General features: G+C 32.4%; 4 protein-coding genes and 2 pseudogenes across 4 annotated transcripts in view; 2 read left to right on the top strand and 4 right to left on the bottom strand.

Moving 5' to 3' along the window:
• LOC125868999 (putative late blight resistance protein homolog R1A-3) overlaps positions 1–7018 on the bottom strand; it is a 130546-nt gene extending 123528 nt beyond the window's left edge. The window contains exon 1 of the mRNA XM_049549554.1: positions 6973–7018. The gene's annotated coding sequence lies outside the window, so the exon portion shown is untranslated. The remainder of the gene's footprint in view (positions 1–6972) is intronic.
• LOC125868380 (putative late blight resistance protein homolog R1A-3) overlaps positions 1–22058 on the top strand; it is a 151833-nt gene that overhangs the window by 32154 nt on the left and 97621 nt on the right. The gene's annotated exons all lie outside the window — the stretch shown is intronic.
• Positions 1–22058, top strand: part of LOC125868390 (amino acid transporter AVT1I-like) — a 100213-nt pseudogene that overhangs the window by 49581 nt on the left and 28574 nt on the right.
• LOC125868382 (putative late blight resistance protein homolog R1A-3) lies at positions 2171–7729 on the bottom strand (annotated as a pseudogene).
• Positions 19537–21268, bottom strand: LOC125868998 (late blight resistance protein R1-A-like). The gene is made up of 2 exons (XM_049549553.1): positions 19667–21268; positions 19537–19557 (listed from the first exon to the last, which is right to left on the bottom strand). The coding sequence occupies exons 1-2, from the start codon at positions 21266–21268 to the stop codon at positions 19537–19539; spliced, it is 1623 nt and encodes a 540-aa protein (XP_049405510.1).
• The window catches only part of LOC125868391 (putative late blight resistance protein homolog R1A-3), an 86438-nt gene continuing 85719 nt past the window's right edge, over positions 21340–22058 (bottom strand). The window contains exon 2 of the mRNA XM_049549055.1: positions 21340–21828. Coding sequence (XP_049405012.1) covers positions 21359–21748 — 390 coding nt within the window. The 5' untranslated portion in view covers positions 21749–21828 and the 3' untranslated portion in view covers positions 21340–21358. The remainder of the gene's footprint in view (positions 21829–22058) is intronic.

Genomic DNA, 22058 nt, shown 5'->3' with positions numbered 1-22058 from the left:
AACGAGTTATTAGTATTTAACGAGTTTAATTAGTAGAACCTGTGAATCCAAGGCGTTGAAGGAGATATTTTAACTACTAAACAAAGTTAAAAAATTACCGATAATAGCTTCAACGGAATTGATTTACTGATGGTCTTCAAAGGAAATTTTAATTGTTCTAACGAATATATAAAAATTCACATGAAACACACGTGTAACCCAGAGACTAGTTAAGCTATATGCACCGATTGTATTTTACCATTTGTTAAAGATTACTAACAAATGCTATAATACAGAGGATTTTAATTTAAATTTAAAATCTTGAAGAGACACAAAACAAACAAGACATATATATATATGTATGCGTGATCGAGAACTTTACTCTCTAATCCCACAGGTGGGATCTGGGGAAGGTAGGATGAATGCTAACCCTTACTACCTTCTTTATGGGGTTATTTTTAATGTTTCCGAAGCAGACTTGCAAGAATAATATGACAACAAGAGACAAAGCAAATGAGGCCATGTCTGAAGCAATTTTTTCAGAAATGTCGAAAACTAATACAAGGCATGCAATGAACTCTTCTTCACTAAGCTTTATTCAGAGGCCTCCAGCTTGTTGTTTCTATACAACCATAATCCTCTTCTGCTTCCTCTATACCTTTAACCATCTCTACTTCAAAGTTGGATTGACAACTCACAACGAGACGACATTTCTGCTTAGCATAACTGGAGATTAAGAAAGCAAATGTGTTTGTCTGCAAGCACACCAGAAGATTTTCACAAGGAGAGCAAATTGGAGAAACAGAAAAATAATGACATGAATTTAGTTTACTTTAGTTGAACATAATAATGGTCTAAACAGGATTTTACCAATCCACCANCAAAAATAACTGGAAAAACACCTATATCATCCTCAGCTAGGAGTTATAACTGTTCAAAGTTGGCCAAAAACTCATTATTTTCCATACTTAGCCAAATTTTTCAGATTTGAAATTTTTCACATTTTTCCAAAAATGGCTATTTCCAATTTCAAGCTTTTTTTTCAAAGTTATTTCAAATTGTCGGATGTTACAGGATTTGAAGAAAAAGGTGTGATTTGGAGATGCGATGGATTGGTAAGTGCAATAAGTATGTATACATTTTGTTATTGTGGTCATGCTGTTTTCCCAACAATATGCACTTCCATGAAGAATAGGAGCCAATTTCCCAAGGTGATAATATCTTATTGATAAACATGTATTACTTTTTTAGTTTCAGTTTACGTGGTACTTTTTGGGCATAATACATAAATGTGCCCTTTAACTTGGCCTCGTTTTATGTTTATGTCCTTCAACTTTGGGTATGCACAAGCAGACACTTAAACTTGTATAAAGTTGAACAAGTAGACACATGAGTCCTACATGACATTATACACGTAGGATAAAAAAATGACATGTAGGATGCCATGTAGGACATGTGTGTCTATTTGTTCAACTTTATACAAATTTAAGTGTCTATTTGTGCACACCGAAAGTTGAAGGGCATAAATGTGATTCGAAGCCAAGTTAAATGACATATTTATGTATTATGCCTACTTTTTGACTAGACATTAATCTTAAGAAAGAAGGAAATATTTTTTTTGAAAGTTGTGGTTGTATATCGTTTCATGAAGGGCGTAAAAGGAAATTTAAAGTTATGTTATTTTTCTGTTATAGAAAAATCGGACATCTCTTTTGGGATGACAAATTAAAAATTATATAAAAGTACATCATAAAATGAGATGGAGGAAGTATTACTCCCGCGCCACATAGAAAGTGCTTCAACACTTGGAAGTTGGAGAGAAGTACTCCAACCACAGAAATAGACAAAATAATACAAAAACATACAGAAAGACACAAAAATATACGGAACAGAAAACTTAGCGTGTGATTCAAGAACTTTTCAATTTATAAATAAAATATTTTTGTTCAATATTTGATTGAATATGAAGCTGGCAGATGACATTTCAATTTATAAATAATCATATGTCTAATCATAGAAAAAATGACATTTCATATTTTCTCATACTAAATTATAAATACCTTTGCTACAGCCTACATGTCATATTACACCAATAATTATAAACATATTTTATTTGATCATCGTATATATAATTAAATCCTTTTTTTTTCTTTTTTGTCAAACAGGTTTTATTTGTGTGCTTTATATTAAGCACCATAACCTATGGATCAATGGCAACTATGGAGTACTTAATGTATGGACAAAATTTAACGTCACAAATAACATTAAATCTCCCTACCGGGAAAATTAGTTCGAAAATCGCGATATATACGACACTCGTTAATCCAATAACAAAGTATGCTCTTGTCGTCTCTCCAATTGCAATGGCTATTGAAGATAAATTACCTTTACGAAAGAGCAAATTTATCGTAAGCTACTTCATCAGAACATTTTTAGTCATGAGCAATGTCATTGTGGCGTTAACCGTTCCATTCTTTGGATATGTCATGGCATTTACGGGCGCTCTTTTGGGCGTTACCGTGTCGATATTGTTACCATGCCTATGCTACCTCAAGATCAAGAAGCCTTCAGATTACAACTAATACATAGTAATGAAAAGCAAGCACACATACAATATCTCATCCGTTATAATAAAGAACACAAGTGTTGATAGCTAGCATTGTTTAGACTTGATAAGCAGTTATTAATGTCTTGAGAATTTGTATGCGCTAGCTCGATCTGATCTGATCTGCAAAGAACATATATTGTATTAGTTAAAAGTAATATTGGAAAACACATAACATTTGTAAAAGTAATAAGTTAATCTGTTAATGAAGCATACCTCAATCAAAGAAGTCTACCTCAAGCTTGTCTTCTCCAGTAATTTCTTCAACATGTTCCTTAATATTGAAGATCGACTCTTTAAGCTGAGGGCTGTCCCATACTTTGATAAGCTTATCACATCCACTTATATGTAGTTTCTCGAGCACGGGAAAGGATTTCTCTGCATCAACCAGCCATTCAGAAAATTTCACACTAAACAATCTTAGAGATTTGAGTTTCTCGAAGGTGACATCTTCCATGTTCCATTCTTTCCCCTCCTTGATGATTGCGTCTTCTAGACTTAGTTATTGAAGGTTGGGTAGTCTAGCAATTCTTGACAATGAATCGGATGTCAGAGCGAGCCATTGCAACCTCATTTTCTTCAAGCTCGAAGGGAAGCCGTGTGTATATGCAGGGAATGAATTCCAAAAAGAATATAAAAGGAGTTCTTCAAGTTCGTTAAGGACATCCAATCTTGGAAAACAAATCTTCTCTGCTGAACAATCTGGTAGTTTTGTGATACCGACGTTAAGGTTTTGAAGCTTAGGAAACCTTTTCAAAAAACCCTTCGTGTCTTCTAAACCGGGAAGGTTGAGCTCATCTAATGTTCTCAAATTTTCTAACCTTAAATCCTCATCTAACACAGTGATGTCCGGATCAAAGAGAGCACCCTCCTTCATCCGTACATCTCGTAGCCTTGCAAGACTCCAAAAACAAGGCGATAGTAACATGTATGATCCCTCCGAGTGATCCACCACCAGAGTTTCTAGATTGCTGAGGTTTGAAAATGATGGAGGGAGTGTTAGCCTGAGTCTGAATGATTAAGTACTTCAAATGAATGAGCATACCGATTTCATTCAGCAAAGAATCTGTCAATGTTATGCCCTTCAAATCCAAACTTTTGAGAAGCCTCAAGTGTTTTAGGTGACTCTTGTGGAGAAGACAATACTTAAACCCATTAATCACCTTCAGAGTGAGGAGGTGTTTAACATAAGGATTCTTCTTTTCTCGATTAAACAGAACAAAATTTTCATCCAAATCAAAGAGATATTCATTATAACGAATGGTAATTCCTCATGCCATCATACCAGAAGAAGACGAAGCGTTTGAACCTCCTATGAAGTGAAACAACTTTTCCTTTCTAGCTTTTATATAACAAAAGTCATGCACAAGATCATGAATTTTGCAAATAGAATTATCGAAAGGTATTACCAAGCTACTTGAAATTAACTCATCCACTACTTCTTCTGCACTTCTCATCTCAATCTGCTGCACAAATCCTTGAGAAATCCACAAATCTTTCAACTCGGAGATCCTTAAATTTTCGTCCTTTGGATAACTTGCAAGGCAAACAAAACACGGCTTTACGTGATCTGGCAAATGGTCATAACTTAATTGTATAACCTTCACCACTTCCTCTTCATCCTTAAAAATAAAGGAACTCAAATTATTCAGAACTTCAAGCCACAAAGCCTCTTTCTTTTCCTTCCGTGAAATGACTCCACCGATTAGATCAAGTACTAAAGGAAGCCCATCACACTTTCGAACTATCTTTTCTCCAACATCCTGCAGTTCATCAGGGCAACGTTCTTCTCCGAATACCCTTTTCTCTAATAACTCCCAACTTTCTTCTGATCTTAGCAATCGAAGATAAAGAGGATCACTGTGGCATTTTCCATGCAAAGCCACTTCCTTTTTTCGACTTGTTAAAATCACTCTGCTTCGTTTCCGTAATTCAGGAAAAGGTCTTGTTAGCTCATCCAATGTTGCAGTATCCCACATGTCATCCAAGACAATAAGGTACCGTTTTCCAAATAGTTGTTTCCGCAGCTTATCAGCAACATCATCATCTATGTCATGATCCTCATTGAATCGTTCTTTCAAACCAATAACTTGATTGAAAATTTTCTGCAACAACTTTTTCTCATTACGTTCCTGGTCGACTGTGCACCAAGCACAAACATCGAAATGATCAACAATGGACTTATGATTATACACTCTGTAAGCCAAAGTAGTTTTTCCAATCCCTGGCATGCCGACTATGGAAATGACATCTATCTCAGCTGGTCCGCTGGTCAGCTTCCTAATTATCCACTCTGTCTCCTCCTCAAAACTTACGATTATTTTACCAACTGTAATTGATGAGTTTCTTTCAACCGGCTTGTTGGGAGCATTTTCACCTCTTTTGGGGATCTTCTCTTGCACCTCTTTTTTGACAAGCTTGATCTTTTCAACGGTACCAGGAAGTATGAAGATAAGCTGCAATAGACCATGATCTCGGGCAAGAATTGAGTTAATGGCATGTTGCGTCTCATATGCCACATCTAGAACACGAGTCCAAAGATCTCTATGCAACTCTTGCTCAACATACCCGAACAACGATCTTATGATTTCAAGGTCTTCTTTCACCTGCTTAATTTCTTCTTTTATCAAAGCAACTGAAGAAGCATTGGAATTGGCCAAGTCATTCAAGTTTGTGAGTAGAACAGTCATGAAGAGCAGTCCATCACTCATGGGGAAGCAGAGCTGAGACGAGTCTGCACGGGCTTTTAAGAAATCATTCTTGAGATCTTCCTTGAGGAGTTCAATATTTTCCAGCAAGTTTAGATTTGCATCACTTGCTTCATTCATATTCTCTTCTAAGTTGCGAACAAGAACGAATACCTCCTTGGTAAGTTCTCTAACACGTGCCAGGAGAACAAACAATTTGTCATGACGAATAACGTCCTTGAGCACATCAGTAAGAATAATCAATAGGAGCTCTATCACGACATGAATGTTACACGTAGAAGCGCTAGGAGTAAGAGCATTAACCATGTGCTCTTGTAGATGAATCAGAGATTCTCTAAGAATGTCCGGAGAGGCTTCTACGAGCTGCTTGATGAAACGTTCAACTTCTTCCGACTTTGAACCTTTCAAATTTGTACAACATATGTGCATAACCTCCAGTTCAACAGGAATAACCTCCACAAGTAGATTAGCTAGCTTGGAGTCAACTAGAGAGACAGCTGATTCATCCACAAGAGTAAAACAGCAGAAGTTTACTACTCTCAGAGCCATAAGTTGAAGATGAGGTAAGACATATTCGATTATTTCATACTCAACGCAACCATTTACTTTCAACCTATGGAAATCTCTTAAATTGCCAAATACATTCTGAAGAAGCTCATATTGAGTCATTGATGGGAAAATAGATTCAGAACAACACTTGAGTAGACTTTGGAGATACATGTGGATGGCATCTAAAAGTTCAACAAAATGATCCTCGGTCATGGTTGTTACACGACTTGGTTCAGCATATCTATGTGAGCTAATATAACTTTTGATATTCTCCAAGAGGTCATAAAACTTTTTACTAACCAGCATGTCTACTCTACTTGGATGAAACAGTGACTGAACCAAATCATGAATCTCATTTGATATGCAAGACATTTCGTCATTACAGCTTTCCAAAAATAAAGAGTAATAAAGACGACAAAATGCGGACATAAATGTCAGCTCCAATGTCAGCTCTTCAATTCGATACATGTCAAAAGAAGTTTGAACATGCCCACTATTTAACCTCTCTATGAAATCTTGAAGATTGACAATGTCCTCGCGAAGTACAACCGATGACACCTGCCAAAAGAGCAAATGTTGTTTCAAATTATGTTAATACATAGATGGTGATAATTTAGATAGAAAATTAAAGGGAACGACTAATATAGTTGAGGTGTGAAACTCGTGAAAATGTGGCAGCTCTAAATTTTACAAGCAACTGTCACAAGTGCAGAGGACTTTCTCCAGAATAGCCTAATAGAGAAGCCAAATGTTTGTCCTGTTACACCTCAAATCTTAAAACAAAAAATGACAGCCTGGTGCACTAAGTTCTCTCATTGTTTACGCGCTATCTCTCTAAACAAAAGCTCTTACTTTCCTAGTTCTTAGGCCATTCGAACATGTTGTACTTAGGCCACCAAGGCCCAATTCTTAGGATCTAATACAAGGTTTGATTATACTCTTGCCCTTACATTTATCAACTATAGCAGATGATTTAGTGTATAGAGTTTAGCTTATACAAACAAAGATTAAATCATTGATTCTTATAAGTTATAAAGATTATATTCACCATATAAGTTAAAGCAACAAACACACTTACAAGAAACATTAATTATTTGAATGAAAAAAATAATTAAATTTTGTATGACATACCAATGATTTGTTATCTTCCCCTTTTGTTTGTCCTTCATTTTCTTTTCCTCTTTTCATTCTCACGAATCAATCCGAAGTAGTTAAATTTTTTGTGAATACACATCTGAATTCGTCCCCATTTTTTCAGCTGAACAGTTTAATTTACAAAATGATAATCTTATGTGTCATGTTAGTATCAGGTGTCAAGACACAATAAGAATGAGTTGAGGCATTGTTGTCAATAATATTTATCTTGATTATATATACAAATATTTTTAGAATGATTTTTTTTAATTCTAATTCTAAACATCGGTATTGGAGGTTCTTTCAAGTGATAGTTTCTTGAAGTGTATCCAAGGGAGTTCTAACATTTTTCATTAGTACATAATTGTTTTGCAAATGCTAATGATATATATATATATATATGTGTGTGTGTGTGTTTTATTAGTTACGATAGTACAGAGTTGGGCCCGTGCTTGCATGGGCTTATACTATCTAATACTTGTGTGAATGAAAAAAATAATTAAATATTATATGCAACATACCAATGATTTGTTATCTTCCCCATTTGTTTGTCCTTCATTTTCTTTTCCTCTTTCCATTCTCACTAATCAAGCCAAAGTAGTTCAACTTCTCTTTTTCAGTAGAAACAATTTACATCAAACTAAGAATGAAGGAAAATTGAAGATAAGGCTACTGATAATGTCTCACTATGTGTGGTTCCTATTTGGTCCTTTGCACTTTTAGAATATATTTTTTGGAAAAGGGTCAAATATGCCCTTAAACTATGTGAAATGAATAAAAAGGCCCTCCATTTATAATTTGGCTCAAAAATAATGTTTTTACCGTCAATACTTTGGTTCAAAAATGTCTTGGAGTCAATACTTTAGTCAAGAAATACCCTTATAGTTACTAAATGGGTCAAAAATATCATTTTCCAAAATAAATATATTATTTCTTTTCTTTTTGAACACATCTTCTTCCTAATTAAAATATATTTGAGGAACCCTATTCTTGTTTTCTTTCTTTTAAAATCACTTTAACAAATAAAAATATAGGAAAAAAAATTTCTTCTTAATCTCATTTTATCAATTAAAATAGGATAACTTCATGTACCCGGATAATATTTGTCATATATATGAGATCATAGTATATCCATCATTATTTTTTATTATATAACGATAAAAATAATTATAATAAAATAAGAAATATTTTTTTTAATTATTTTTTTCTGAATTGGAGGATAAACATTTGCTAATTTTTTTTAAAAATATTATTAGAAAAAGAATGTGTTAAAAAAATAAATAATATATTTATTTGGAAAATGGGCATTTTGACCCATTAAATAATAATAAGGGTATTTTTGGACGAAAGTATTGACGACAAGGACATTTTTGTTCATTTTTCACAGAGTTTAAGGGCATTTTTAACCTTTCCCTTTATTTAGGTGGATAAGTTTATATTTTCGTATCATAATATTTTATAATTATGTCGGGATATGATTTCCGTTGCTAAAAAACTTATATCTTATTAGGTATAAATTTAATTGTTAAAAGACAAAAGTTAAAGACCAACCCATTTAAAAGTCAAAACATGCAATTTTATGATTCCTATTTTGTCTGAGCAGTGAGGTGTTACTCCCTCCGTTTCAAAATAAGCGGTGTTTTAAAATGTCACTTGTGAAACTTGTTTCTCCTGCTTTCATTAGAAAAGTCATTTTTCTTATTTCTACAAATCAAAAAACTCATTTTTCTACAAAAAAAAAATTGACCAGTCAAATATTTTAATAAATTAATATATTTCAAAAAAATTGTGTACAGAAGTTCTTAAAGGAATTGAGAATTGGAGTATTATTGGTATTAGAAAGAAGAAATAATTAGACATTGAGAATTGGACAATATAAAAAGACAATTCACAAGACTACTTTAGACTAAAGTCATCTTTTTATATTTTCTTTTTAGTCTCGTGGTCAAAAGTTACACATTATCATCTTATATTGTTTAATCAAGGAAAAAAGACATAAGATGCCCCTATAATTGCACGAAAAGTCATTTACACACTAATACTTTATTACGTTAAGGGTGTGTTTGGTACAAAAGAAAATATTTTCTTAGAAAATGTTTTATAAAATATTATGATACTAAAAGTTTGTCTTTAGCCAATTAATTAATCATTGGACCATTTTCTCAACCTTAAGGTATGATTATTGATGTGAGGCCAAAAAAATATATTTTTAATCATTATTTACCGCACATTTATTATTTATATTTATTCTTTTTAAGCATTAATTTTATGAATTGTGCTAAATAGTGTATTTTATTTATAGGAGTAAATTGATGTAAAGTTAAAAAAGTTTGAGTCAAAACGAATTAAAGATGGAAGGTTGAAGAAGGAAATCAAGCAGCAGTTTAATGGATTAAATTGAATATTATATTCATATTTATATGCAGATAGCCAAAGAACGCCAATTGATATTGGCCTTGCCACGTGAGGCGGTTCGGCAATACAGTTTCACGCGAAAAAGAAGAGAACCAAATTCCATTTGGTTTTGGATTCCTAATTTGCTTTGGACTCAATTATTTTATTTAAGATTTACTATATCTATAAATAGTCCATAGAAATAATTATTGGAGGCATTCAATCATAGGAGATCAATCAAAGGACATCAAGTAAAAAGTCGTCAATACTTTTTAGGGTTCTTTTCTTCTTGTTGTTTTCTTAGAGATTAGTGGCTAAACACCCTTGTTCTAGGGCTATAGCCACAAATTAAATGTTTATTATTTGAGGTTTATGAATTAATTCTTGGTTGTCATTATAAGTTACTTCTATATTCTTGTTTTAGTATTTCTTGACTGGCCATCTAGAGATAAATATATTGTCTAATCTTAAAATTGGGAGAGGAGAGGTTAGATAGACCAGAGAATATAGAGAGCTCGATCGACCCATTTGATTGAGGTGATTTGTGTTTAGGAGTGACGTCCGGACGACAACTTGCTTGGTTACCAAACAGGGTGAAATATAAATGCTCGCCAGTTAGTCTATTTATCTCTGCTCAACGATGTAGTTAGATAGCTAACTGGAGTAGGCGACTAGAGGTGTACTGAACCCGACTCATACAATTAACCCTGTAAACCAGTAACTTGACAACTAAAATTAGTTCTAAGCCAAAAATATGATAAATGAGATTCATTGCATGCTGCAGCCGTGGAATTTTCCAACTATTGTAAGTAATTTTATTATTTTGTTCTTGCATTCTTTTATTTTGGCACTCTTAAATATATAATTAGACCAGTATAATTTAGTAAAAATAGTTAATTGACAAGTCATTTTGGTTCGATAATCTGGTTCTTTTAAGATCCACTATATTACTTGCACGACCGCGTACACTTGCGTGTGCAATTGAGAGCAACAAGTTTTTGGTGCCGCTACCGGGACTTACAAATTAACTATTCTTCTAAGTTATACTTTTTATTTTTATTTATTTATTTTTTCTTTTTTTAATTAAGTTTTTTTCAACAATTATTATTTTTTCTTTCTTTGAGTAATTTGGTACTCTTATTGATATGGATGATTGGGATAAATCATGGTTGGGTGATGAAAGTCCTTTATGTCATATATGTGGTCGTCAATATATTCATTGGAATGGTTGCCCAAAATCTTATTCCCTTCCCCCAAACCCCTATTATGATTCTTCTGTTATTTATGATGTTGGTAGGGGCGATGAAGCGGAGAATGCAAGACAAGAGGCGCGCCATGTGAATTCATTTATGGAATGTACAGACATGCTTGCTGGACAAAGTTAGTTCAATAATCACGGAACAAACATTTAAATGCGTGGAAGAGAACAAAAAAATCATGAAATTTCTGGATGAGCTTGACGCTATTCAATTAGAAACTACAGTTGGTCAAATAATTGTAGGTTTTGAGGAGGAGACATAGTGGATAATTAGGAAGCTCACCAGCGGACCAACTATAATAGATGTCATTTCCATAGTTGGCATGCCAGGGCTTGGAAAAACTACTTTGGCATACAGAGTGTATAATGATAAGTCCATTGTTGATCATTTTGATGTTTGTACTTGGTGCACAGTCAACCAGGAACGTAATGACAAAAAGTTATTGCAGAAAATTTCAATCAAGTTATTGGTTTGAAAGAAAAATTCAATGAGGATGACATAGATGATGGTGTTGTTGCTAAGCTGCGGAAAAAACTATGTGGACATCGGTACCTTATTGTCTTGGATGACATGTGGGATACCGCAACATTCGATGAGCTAACAAGACCTTTTCCTGAATTTCAGAAAGGAAGCAGAGTGATTTTAACAAGTCGGAAAAAGGAAGTTGCTTTGCATGGAAAATGCCACAGTGATCCTCTTTATCTTCGATTGCTAAGATCAGAAGAAAGTTGGGAGTTATTAGAGAAAAGGGTATTCGGAGAAGAACGTTGCCTTAATGAACTAAAGGATGTTGGAGAAAAGATAGCTCGAAAGTGTGATGGGCTTCCTTTAATACTTGATCTAATCGGTGGAGTCATTTCAATGAAGGAAAAGAAAGAGGCTTTGTGGCTTGAAATTCTGAATAATTTGAGTTCCTTTATTTTTAAGGATGAAGAGGAAGTGGTAAAGATTATTCAATTAAGTTATGACCATTTGTCAGATCACGTAAAGTCGTGTTTGGTTTGCCTTGCAAGTTATCCAAAGGACGAAGATATATGGATCTGTGAGTTGAAAGATTTGTGGATGAGTGAAGGACTTGTGAAGCAGATTGAGATGAAAAGTGCAGAAGAAGAAGTGGATGAGTTAATTTCGAGTAGCTTGGTAATTTCGATAATTCTATTTGCAAAATTCATGATCTTATGCATGAATTTTGTTATATAAAATCTAGAAAGGAAAAGTTGTTTGACTTCATAGGAGGTCCAAACGCTCTGTCTTCTTCTTCTGGTATGATGGCACGAGGAATTACCATTCGTTATGATCAACGTCTCTTTCATTTGGATGAAAATTTTGTGGTGTTTAATCCAGAAAAAAGAATACTTATGTTAAACACCTTCTCTCTCTGAAGGTGTATGATGGGATTAAGGATTGTCTTTCCTACAAGAGTCACCTAAAACACTCGAGGCTTCTCAAAAGTTTGGATTTGAAGGACATAACATTTACAGATTCTTTGCTGAATGAAACCGGTACGCTCGTTCATTTGAAGTACTTAATCATTCGAACGAGGGCTAAAGCTCTCCCTCCGTCATTTTCAAACCTCTGCAATCTAGAAACTCTGGTGATGGATAACCTGGAGGGATCATGCATGATACTATCGCCTTGTTTTTGGAGTCTTGCAAAGATACGAGATATGCGGATGAAGTGTTGTGCTCTCTTTGATCCGGACATCAACGAACCAACTGTGTTAGATGAGGATTTAAGGTTAGAAAATTTGAGAACATTATATGAGCTCTACCTTCCCAGTTCAGAAGACACGGAGGATATTGGTCAAAAGGTTTCGTAATCTTCAAAACCTTGAAGTCTATATCGAACAACTACCAGATTGTTCAGCAGAGAAGATTTGTTTTTGAAGATTGGATGTCCTTAACGAACTTGAACAACTCCGTTTATCTGCTTCTTCTTGGGATTCATTCCATGAATATACACACGGCTTCCCTTCGAGCTTGAAGAAAATGAGGTTGCAATGGCTCGCTTTGACATCCGATTCATTGTCAAGAATTGGTAGACTACCCCAGAATCTCAAATCTCTAAATTGGATAGTGTGAAATTTTCTGAATGACAGGTTGATGCAGAGAAATCCTTTCCCGGTCTCGAGAAACTATATATAAGTAGACATCCCAGACAGTTTTGGAGATATTGCGTCATTAGAGCTTATCAAAGTATTGTTCAGCCCTCAGCTTAAAGAGTCGACTCTCAATATTAAGGAATATGTTGAAGAAATGACCGGAGAAGACAAGCTTGACATATACTTCCATGGTAGATGATCTAAAGAATGTGAGTATGAAATGTTAGGAATTTCAACTTTTATATAGATTGTGTACATTCAACAATTTAACGTTTTATTAAATTCATATAAATTTCACAATTTTCACAATAAACTAAAATAATGCTCAATTAAGAAAACATACATTAGTAACTGTGTTTGCCCGCTTTTTCGAGTTTATTTCTATTCAACAAATAAATAACTAAAGTAATGAATTACAGTAAACACAATAGAAGTTCAAATTTTAAATGGCGTCTCCATACCATAACAACAAATATTTTCTCAAGTGACATAGCTTTTAAAATACATTTTTGATTTATTATTTTGCTACACAAATTTTATAATAAAAGCTGAAAATATATATGCAACGCAAACATACCCAGTATAATCTCATAACAGGGTCTAACGAGGGTAGAATGTACGCAGACCTTACCCCTATCTTGGCAAGTAGAGAGACAGTTTCCGATAGACCTTCAAGCTAAATTGATAACATCATATCTATGTAGATTGAAGTTGACTCTCAAGTGTTATGCTTTATGCTTAACGGAGAAGTGATAAATACTCATACATTCTTGTTAAATACAAAGTCAACAAAGTCATCCCTCAATCGATGATTTTGGAGGATCACTTGTCCAACATATATTCAGAGAAGTCAACATCATAACTGATATTTTATCTAAATATGATTGTTCCAATATTGTTATTAGCTAGAATCTACCGATTAAAATAAAATAAGAAGTTTAAAATTAAATTCAAAAGTTGTATTCTATATTGTCTTCTAGTAGCTCAACTTTTAGTGTCACTCTTACGTGGAGTACTTTGAGCTCGTCCCCGTCCAATCAATTCTGAAATACAAAAAAGTAAACAACTATAAATAGAATAAATATAGTCATTTAATATTTATATCACATGTGTACATGTACTCGTAGAAGATAATTTAAATCCAAAGGTCATATTCTATAAATATTCACCTTTTTAGGACCACTACTAAATGAATCACATTTGGCTAATTTTTTTTAGAGTAAAAATTCCAAGAATTCTATTTTGAATTAAATATCAAACTAAAATATAATTTGTTTTTAATGATTAACCAGCATTATTATTGCCATCCACGTTGGGAGATTTTTTTAAAATTTTTTTTAGAGATTTTGAATTATTCTGTCCATTTGTTGATTCTTGAAAATAAGTGCACACAAAGAATCTATATGTGGATTTTCCTTTCTCCAAAGTCTATTCTTTTGGATTCACATTTCAGGAAGATATAATATATAAACGTGTCTTTTAACTTGCTTTCACCTGATATTTATGTCCTTTAATTTTAGGTGTGCATAAGTAGACACTTAAAATTGTATAAAATTAAACAAAGACGTAAACATCCTACCTGACATAATGTGTTCTACATATAGTATAATACAAATTCGTTTATGTATTGTGTCTTGTCGATAGAATCCATTTTTGTTTGTTAATGTTAAAGTATAGTACTATAGTAATATAATACACACGTTATAATAAAGATTCGTGCAAAACTGTGTGGGTTGATTCCAAAATTAGACAATAAATAAATAAATCATATATTAGTTGAGACTTTAATTTTATATAAGATTCTAAAGGACTTCGTTAATGGATGCAAATTATTTTTTTATAATTAAAGTAGGAAGTGTATGCATGTGTAAATTGAGTTATTATTTTAATAAAAAAGTTCAACTGTACTACTTGTTAATAAGTCTACAACACACAGTAAGCACACACGAGGTGGTCAACATGTGTGCTTGAAGTAAATTTAATTTGAATAAGGCCAATTTGGTCATTTTAAATAATACTCAATGCTTCTTTTACTTGTAGTGAAATTAAAGACATCTTCTTGAGACAAGTCATTTTATGCGGGACCGACCTAGATATCTATATATATATTCCCTCCGTTTTATTTATATGTCATTCTTATTAAAAATATATAATATTTAATATTTGTCATTTCATAAAATCAATGCATAAATAACACTATTATTCCTATTTTACCCTTGTGAGTTATTGGTCTTGAAAATATATATTTGACTAACATAGAAAAATTAAGTAAATATTTCATGTTCATTGGTCAAATTAAATTATAAAAATAAATAAATTCATGTTCATTGATTAAAAACTTGACTTCAAAAAAATAGTAAATAATGATAGAATAGTAAACTTACTTAGTTTCTTAATGCACGTAAAATCTAAAATAGTAACATATAAATAGGAACGGAGGGAGTATATTGTAATTCTCTATTTGTGTCATACAAATAGAGAATTAAGATATACTCCCTCTGTTTCTTTTTATAAGTCATCCTTAGTATAAATAGTTGGTCCATAATATTTGTCATTTCATAAAAATAATGCATAAATTACAATATTCTTCCTATTTTACCCTTGTGAGTTATTAGCCTTGAAAATATTTATTTGATCAACCTAGAAAAACTAAGTGAATAATTCATGTTCATTAATCAAATTAATTAATCAAAATAAATTAGTTCATATTCATTGATTGAAAAGTTGACTTCAAAAAAAATTAAATAAGGGTAGAATAGTAAACTTACTTAATTTATTAATGCACATAAAATAAAAAATAGTGACATACAAATAAAAACAGAGGGAGTATCGTATTATATTGTATTAATGAATATAAAATTTGAATAAATTATATTATTTTTAACGGGCCGTAGGAAAAGGAGCCTTTTTCCCAATCAATGAAATGAAAAGGAGTCAAGTAGAAAAGAAACTCAAAATTATGTAAAAAGTATTATGAATTACAATGATTAATAATTTAAATACTTTTAAAACATATATAAAATTTGCCAAATGCTAGCTTAGTACTCTCTCTAGTAAAATATAAATGAATTGTTAAGGTGTGACACCCTTAAAAAAATATTTAATGACATAAATCAAAGAGTAATAATTTGTCAATATAAAATAATGTCAACAATTCATTTATACTCTCTCTGTCCCTAATTACTTGTCCATTTTTGAATTGTCACACTTATTAAGAAAATAATTATTGAAATAGTTAGTTTACCAATTTATCCTTATTAAATATGAAATGATGACTTAAAAATTTAAGATTTTCAAAAAGTTTTACCTTTTTCAAAATAATTAATTGAGGGTATAATAGGTTTAAAAAAATTGTTCTTTCTTAATTTATCAAAATAGACAAGTAATTAAGAACAAAGGGAGTAACCCCTAATGGGATTCACTTTATCGTTCCACGTAAATAATCACAAAACATGATTTTTGTGTGTGCTAAAAATAAAGCCTTAACAACAAAATATTTAATGTATGAGAATAGCACAAATCATGGTTTGCATAATTACGATAGGTAAAAGACAGGACATAGGACTTGTTGAAGCAATTAATAAAATTAAACTAGATGGTGGCTCTTTCTCATGATCACATAAAGTTAATTTGCGATAAATAATCACTCAATTATTGCTCCTATCACTATACCTTCGAAGAATTTTAACAATTCATTGATTTTTGAAATTGTTATCGTTGAATATAATGTATGAAAAATATGGCTAGGACCAATTATTGAATCTCTATGGTCGCGTAAGTCCCAATTATATATTCTTCACTATTATATCTCGCGTTTTTCTTTTCTTTTCTTTCAACCTAGTATACTTAGTAGAAGAGTATACAAGCAGGCATGTCTTCGTCAACATGTTATTTGTATGACAAGGGCATTTTCGTAACTTCCTACTTTTTCTTTTCTTGAGCCTTTGTATTCTCTTGCTTTAAGATGTCGGCTCTTTATTCAATTTTCATTTAAATATTTGTATATATAGTATTTTCATTACTCTCTCTATCCCAGTTTATGTAGCATACTTTCCTTTTTAGCTAGTAAAAAAAAAAAATGACATATTTCTATATTAAGTAACAATTTAACTATAAAATATATATTTTACTCTTAATAGAATGATTTACAGTCACACAAATTTCTATCATTCATTTTGGATCACAAGTTTTAAAAGTCTTCATTTCTTTCTTAAACTCTGTGTTGAGTCAAACTACCTCACATAAAATGAGACGGAGGGAGTACTATTTAGTATTTTCTTTGTATTAAATTTATTTCTCTTATTCTTTTTGTTGGTTATAGATTTAAGAATAATATAAATAATACTATAAATCACAATAATTAACAACATAAATATTTAAAAGTTATATGAAAAAAATTCGATTGACTCTTGACATTCTATTGATACCACATAAAATTGGTTAGATGATAAACATATATTATTTGAAATTGACGTAAAAAGTATTATAAATCACAATAATTAATAATTTTTAAAAAATTAAAATATATATAAAAAAATCACTTGACTCCAAAAAATTTATCAATGTCACATAACTTTGGACATGAAAAGTAACATATATTATTTGAAAATTAAATTAAAAAGGTATTATAAATTACAATAATTAATAATTTAATATATTTAAAAGACAAAAAAAAGTTAATTTTGAAATCCTATATATGCCACATTAATTAAAACAAAGAGAATAATATATACTATTATTTTAAAATTATGTAAAAAAAAGTACTATAAATTGCAATAATTAACAACTTAAAATATTTTTAAAATCACATAAAATTTTTGATAAATTCTCAAGTTTCATGATATCACGTTGAGACAAAAAAATAGTAATATATATTGATCCCCCTGGCACGGGGTCGTGTACCTAGTATTACTTTATAAGCACTTGTAGTATATATTTTTTAGACTATGTAACATTGATAGAAAAGATATTTTATTCGATGGATATACATAGATAACTATTATTTACATATTAATTTTCAATATTTCACTACAAAAATCGAATAGTTAAAACAATTGCTCAACTATATAGTACTGCAATTATAAAAACATCTAATTTTATCAGCAATAAATATACACATTAATAAAGAATGATAAATCTTTAGCGGTATTAGTTGATTTGATATCACTATAGATTTTAGAAATATTTTTTTTAAAAAAAGCTAATTACCTTTAATTAAAATGCATAATTAGCGTCAACTAAGCTATTGCCGTTAATTAATTACCGCTAAAATTATTTTTTTCTGCCCCTTCTCCTTATAGTCAAGTGGCTAAACGCCCCTCCCTAGATAAGAAGCAGAACCCACCATCACCTATGAATGTATGAGTTTTAGATTGAATCTAGCTTTTTATTTATTGAGTTTTGAATTAATAACTAAAAACATATAGATATATAGAATAATTTTATTCTAGAAAAATCTGCCAAAACCCAATATATAAACTAGCATTTTGATGTTAATTGTGACACTCAAAAAATATGGAATCCCATAGTGTGGAGAGTATTGAAACACAAAATCAGATTCCACAAATTCTAGAGCCTAGTAAAGGAACCTCGTTTCTTTAGAACATGCTTCAATTGTATTAATTTATTATCAGGTAAACATCTCATTATTTGTTGTTGTTTTCAAGACACATCCAAAAGTAGAAATAAGTCATAATCACTTATATTATCGAAGACATGATCCAAGACAGGAGGCTATGAAAGTCGAAAATTAATGTAAAAAGGCAAGTAGATAATCGCGCTATCTAGTTTCCCTTGTCAGTGGTATTAATATTTTCCGCCTACTTTCTTATACAGGTTATTTTTACCTGCTATTTCCTTTGATTCGGTTATTGTATTATTTGTTGGTCCTACTGGTATACTCTTTTCTTTCTTGTTTTGTTATGCTTTACTTGAGTCGAGGGTCTATCGGAATCAACCTCTCCATCTTCATAGGGTAGGGATAAGGCTGCGTATATACACCAAATACCCTCTGCAGACCCCACTTATGAGATTTCACTTAATATGTAATTGTATAGTACTTTAAATCAAAGATACACCAACTCAAAGTCATAATGAACCAATGTATGTTTTCTTAATTGAGCATTCTTTTAGTTTATTGTGAAAATTGTGAAATTTATATGAAAATTTAAAACGTTAAATTGTTGAATGTACACAATCTATAGATAAAAGTTGAAATTCCTAACATTTCAATATCCTGGACGCTCTGAGCATTGTCAAAATTAATTTTAAGAGTAAAATAATTTTTTTAATTAATATGTTAAATATAAAAAGTAAAAGCGAAAATCTATTTTTGGAATAATAGATCGAAGTAAAAATGAATATTAATTTTTATCTTAAATTTTCTACGACAACATTTATTTATATAATTTTTTTTAATTTCTCATTCGGTATTATATTAGAGTCTGACTAAATTTGAAGGAGCATAACACTCCCTAACAAAAAAGGCTCCATCCCAAAAGAGACTCAGTCGAATCTAAAATTTCCGATCAAGGATAAATAAATACGTATCGTAAATTTATTTTAATAGGGAGGAAAAGACAAAAGAAAGAAGAAAATAAATGGTAATGAAAATTAAAGCACGCATGCATACAATATCTCATTCGTTATAATAAAGTACACAAGTACTGATAGCTAGCTAGCACTGTTTAGACTTGATAAACAGTTATTAAACGAAACGGATATAGAAAAACCGCTTTCGGATATAGAAAAACCGCGTTGGAAGAAGGCTTACATGTCTTTAGGATCGCGGTTCATCATTTGAAGCCTTTACATGTTGATATGATCTCTCTGCAAAGAACATTGTATAACTTAAAAGGAAATTTAATGTACGAAAGAAGTTAATGAATTCGTATTCATACTCACATTCTTTATACCATGGACCATTGTTGCAGTATACCTCAAGCTTGTCTTCTCCAGTCATTTCTTCAACATATTCCTTAATATTGATAGCCGACTCTCTAAGCTGAGGGCTGAACCATAATACGATAAGCTCTAATGACGCAATATCTCCAAAACTGTCTGGGATGTCCATAAGCTTATCACATCCATTTATATGTAGTTTCTCGAGCACGGGAAAGGATTTCTCTGCATCAACCTGCCATTCAGAAAATTCTAATCTATCCAATTGTAGAGATTTGAGTTTCTGGAAGGTGAGATCTTCCATGTTCCATTCTTTCCCCTCCTCAATGATTGTGTCTTCTAGAATTAGTTCTTGAAGGTTGGGTAGTCTAGAAATTCTTGAAAGTGTATCGGATGTCAGAGAGAGCCATTGCAACGTCATTTTCTTCAAGCTCAAAGGGAAGCCATGTGTATATTCATTGAATGAACCCAAAGGAGAAGCAGATAAGTGGAGTTCTTCAAGTTCGTTAAGGACATCCAATCTTGGAAAACATATCTTCCCTGCTGAACAATCTGGTAGTTGTCCGATAGAGACTTCAAGGTTTTGAAGATTAGGAAACCTTTTGAAAATAATATCCTCCGTGTCTTCTAAACCGGGAAGGTAGAGCTTACGTAATGTTCTCAAATTTTCTAACCTTGACTCCTCGTCTAACACAGTTGGATCAAAGAGAGAACAACACTTCATCCGCACATCTCGTAGCTTTGCAAGACTCCAAAACCAAGGCGATAGTACCATGCATGATCCCTCCGAGTCCACCACCATAGTTTCTAGATTGCAGAGGTTTGAAAATGACGGAGGGAGAGCTTTTGCCCTCGTCTGAATGATTAAGTATTTCAAATGAACGAGCATACCGATTTCATTCAGCAAATAATCTTTCATTGTTATGCCCTTCAAATCCAAACTTTTGAGAAGCCTCAAGTGTTTTAGGTGACACTTGTTGACCTTCAGATAACTCTCATAGAGCTTCAGATAACTCTTGGGGGGAAGATGACTCTCATAGACCTTCAGAGAGAGGAGGTGTTTAACATAAGGATTCTTCTTTTCTGGATTAAACACCGCAAAATTTCCATTCAAACAAATTGTAAATCCATCAAAATGAATGATAATTCCACGTGGCATAAGATCCGAAGAAGAAGAGGAAGACGGAGCTTCTAAACCTTCTATGAAGTGAAGCAACTTTTCCTTTCTAGATTTTATATAACAAAAGTCATGCACAAGATCATGAATTTTGCAAATAGAATTATCGAAAGGTATTACCAAACTACTGGAAATTAACTCATCCACTACTTCTTCTGCACTTTTCATCTCAATCTGCTCCACAAGTCCTTGAGAAATCCACAAATCTTTCAACTCAGAGATCATTATATCTTTGTCCTTTGGATAACTTGCAAGGTAAACCAAACATGGCTTTACGTGATCTGACAAATGGTCATAACTTAATTGTATAACCTTCACCACTTCCTCTTCATCCTTAAAAATAAAGGAACTCAAATTATTCAGAACTTCAAGCCACAAAGCCTCTTTCTTTTCCTTCCTTGAAATGACTCCACCGATTAGATCAAGTACCAAAGGAAGCCCATCACATTTTCGGGCTATCATTTTTCCGACATCCTTTAGTTCATCAGGGCAACGTTCTTCTCCGAATACCTTTTTCTCTAATAACTCCCAACTTTCTTCTGATCTTAGCAATCAAAGATAAAGAGGATCACTGTGGCATTTTCTATGCAAAGCAACTTCCTCTTTCCGACTTGTTAAAATCACTCTGCTTCCTTTATGAAGTTCAGGAAAAGGTCTTGTTAGCTCATCCAATGTTGCAGTATCCCACATGTCATCCAAGACAATAAGGTACCTCTTTCCACATAGTCGTTTCCGCAGCTTATCAGCAACGTCATCATCTATGCCTTGATCCTCATTGAATCGTTCTTTCAAACCAATAACTTGATTGAAAATTTTCTGCAACAACTTTTTCTCATTACGTTCCTGGTCGACTGTGCACCAAGCACAAACATCGAAATGATCAACAATGGACTCATCATTATACACTCTGTAAGCCAAAGTAGTTTTTCCAAGCCCTGGCATGCCGACTATGGAAATGACATCTATCTCAGCTGGTCCGCTGGTGAGCTTCCTAATTATCCACTTTGTCTCCTCCTCAAAACCTACGATTATTTTACGAACTGTACTTGATGAGTTTCTTTCAACCAGCTTGTTGGGAGCGTTTGCAACAATAATACCGCTGCTCTTGGGGATCTTCTCTTGTACCTCTTTTTTGACAAGCTTGATCTTTTCTACGGTATCAGGAAGTATGAAGATGAGCTGTAATAGACCATGATCTCGGGCAAGAATTGAATGAATGGCATGTTCCGCCTCATATGCCACATCTAGAACA

The sequence above is a fragment of the Solanum stenotomum genome, chromosome 6 (genome assembly GCF_019186545.1).
Source record: "Solanum stenotomum isolate F172 chromosome 6, ASM1918654v1, whole genome shotgun sequence".
Taxonomy (NCBI): Eukaryota; Viridiplantae; Streptophyta; class Magnoliopsida; order Solanales; family Solanaceae; genus Solanum; species Solanum stenotomum.
The sequence above is the reverse complement of the archived record's forward strand: the minus strand, read 5'-3'. Positions and strand labels throughout refer to the sequence as shown.

Excerpts from the sequence above, each read along its gene's own strand:
- LOC125868998 (XM_049549553.1), bottom strand. The coding sequence starts at position 21,268 with ATGATAGCCCGAAAATGTGATGGGCTTCCTTTGGTACTTGATCTAATC. Across the intron at positions 19,558-19,666 it reads CTGGAGAAGACAAGCTTGAG|AGAGATCATATCAACATGTA; the intron begins GTATACTGCAAC and ends TGTTCTTTGCAG.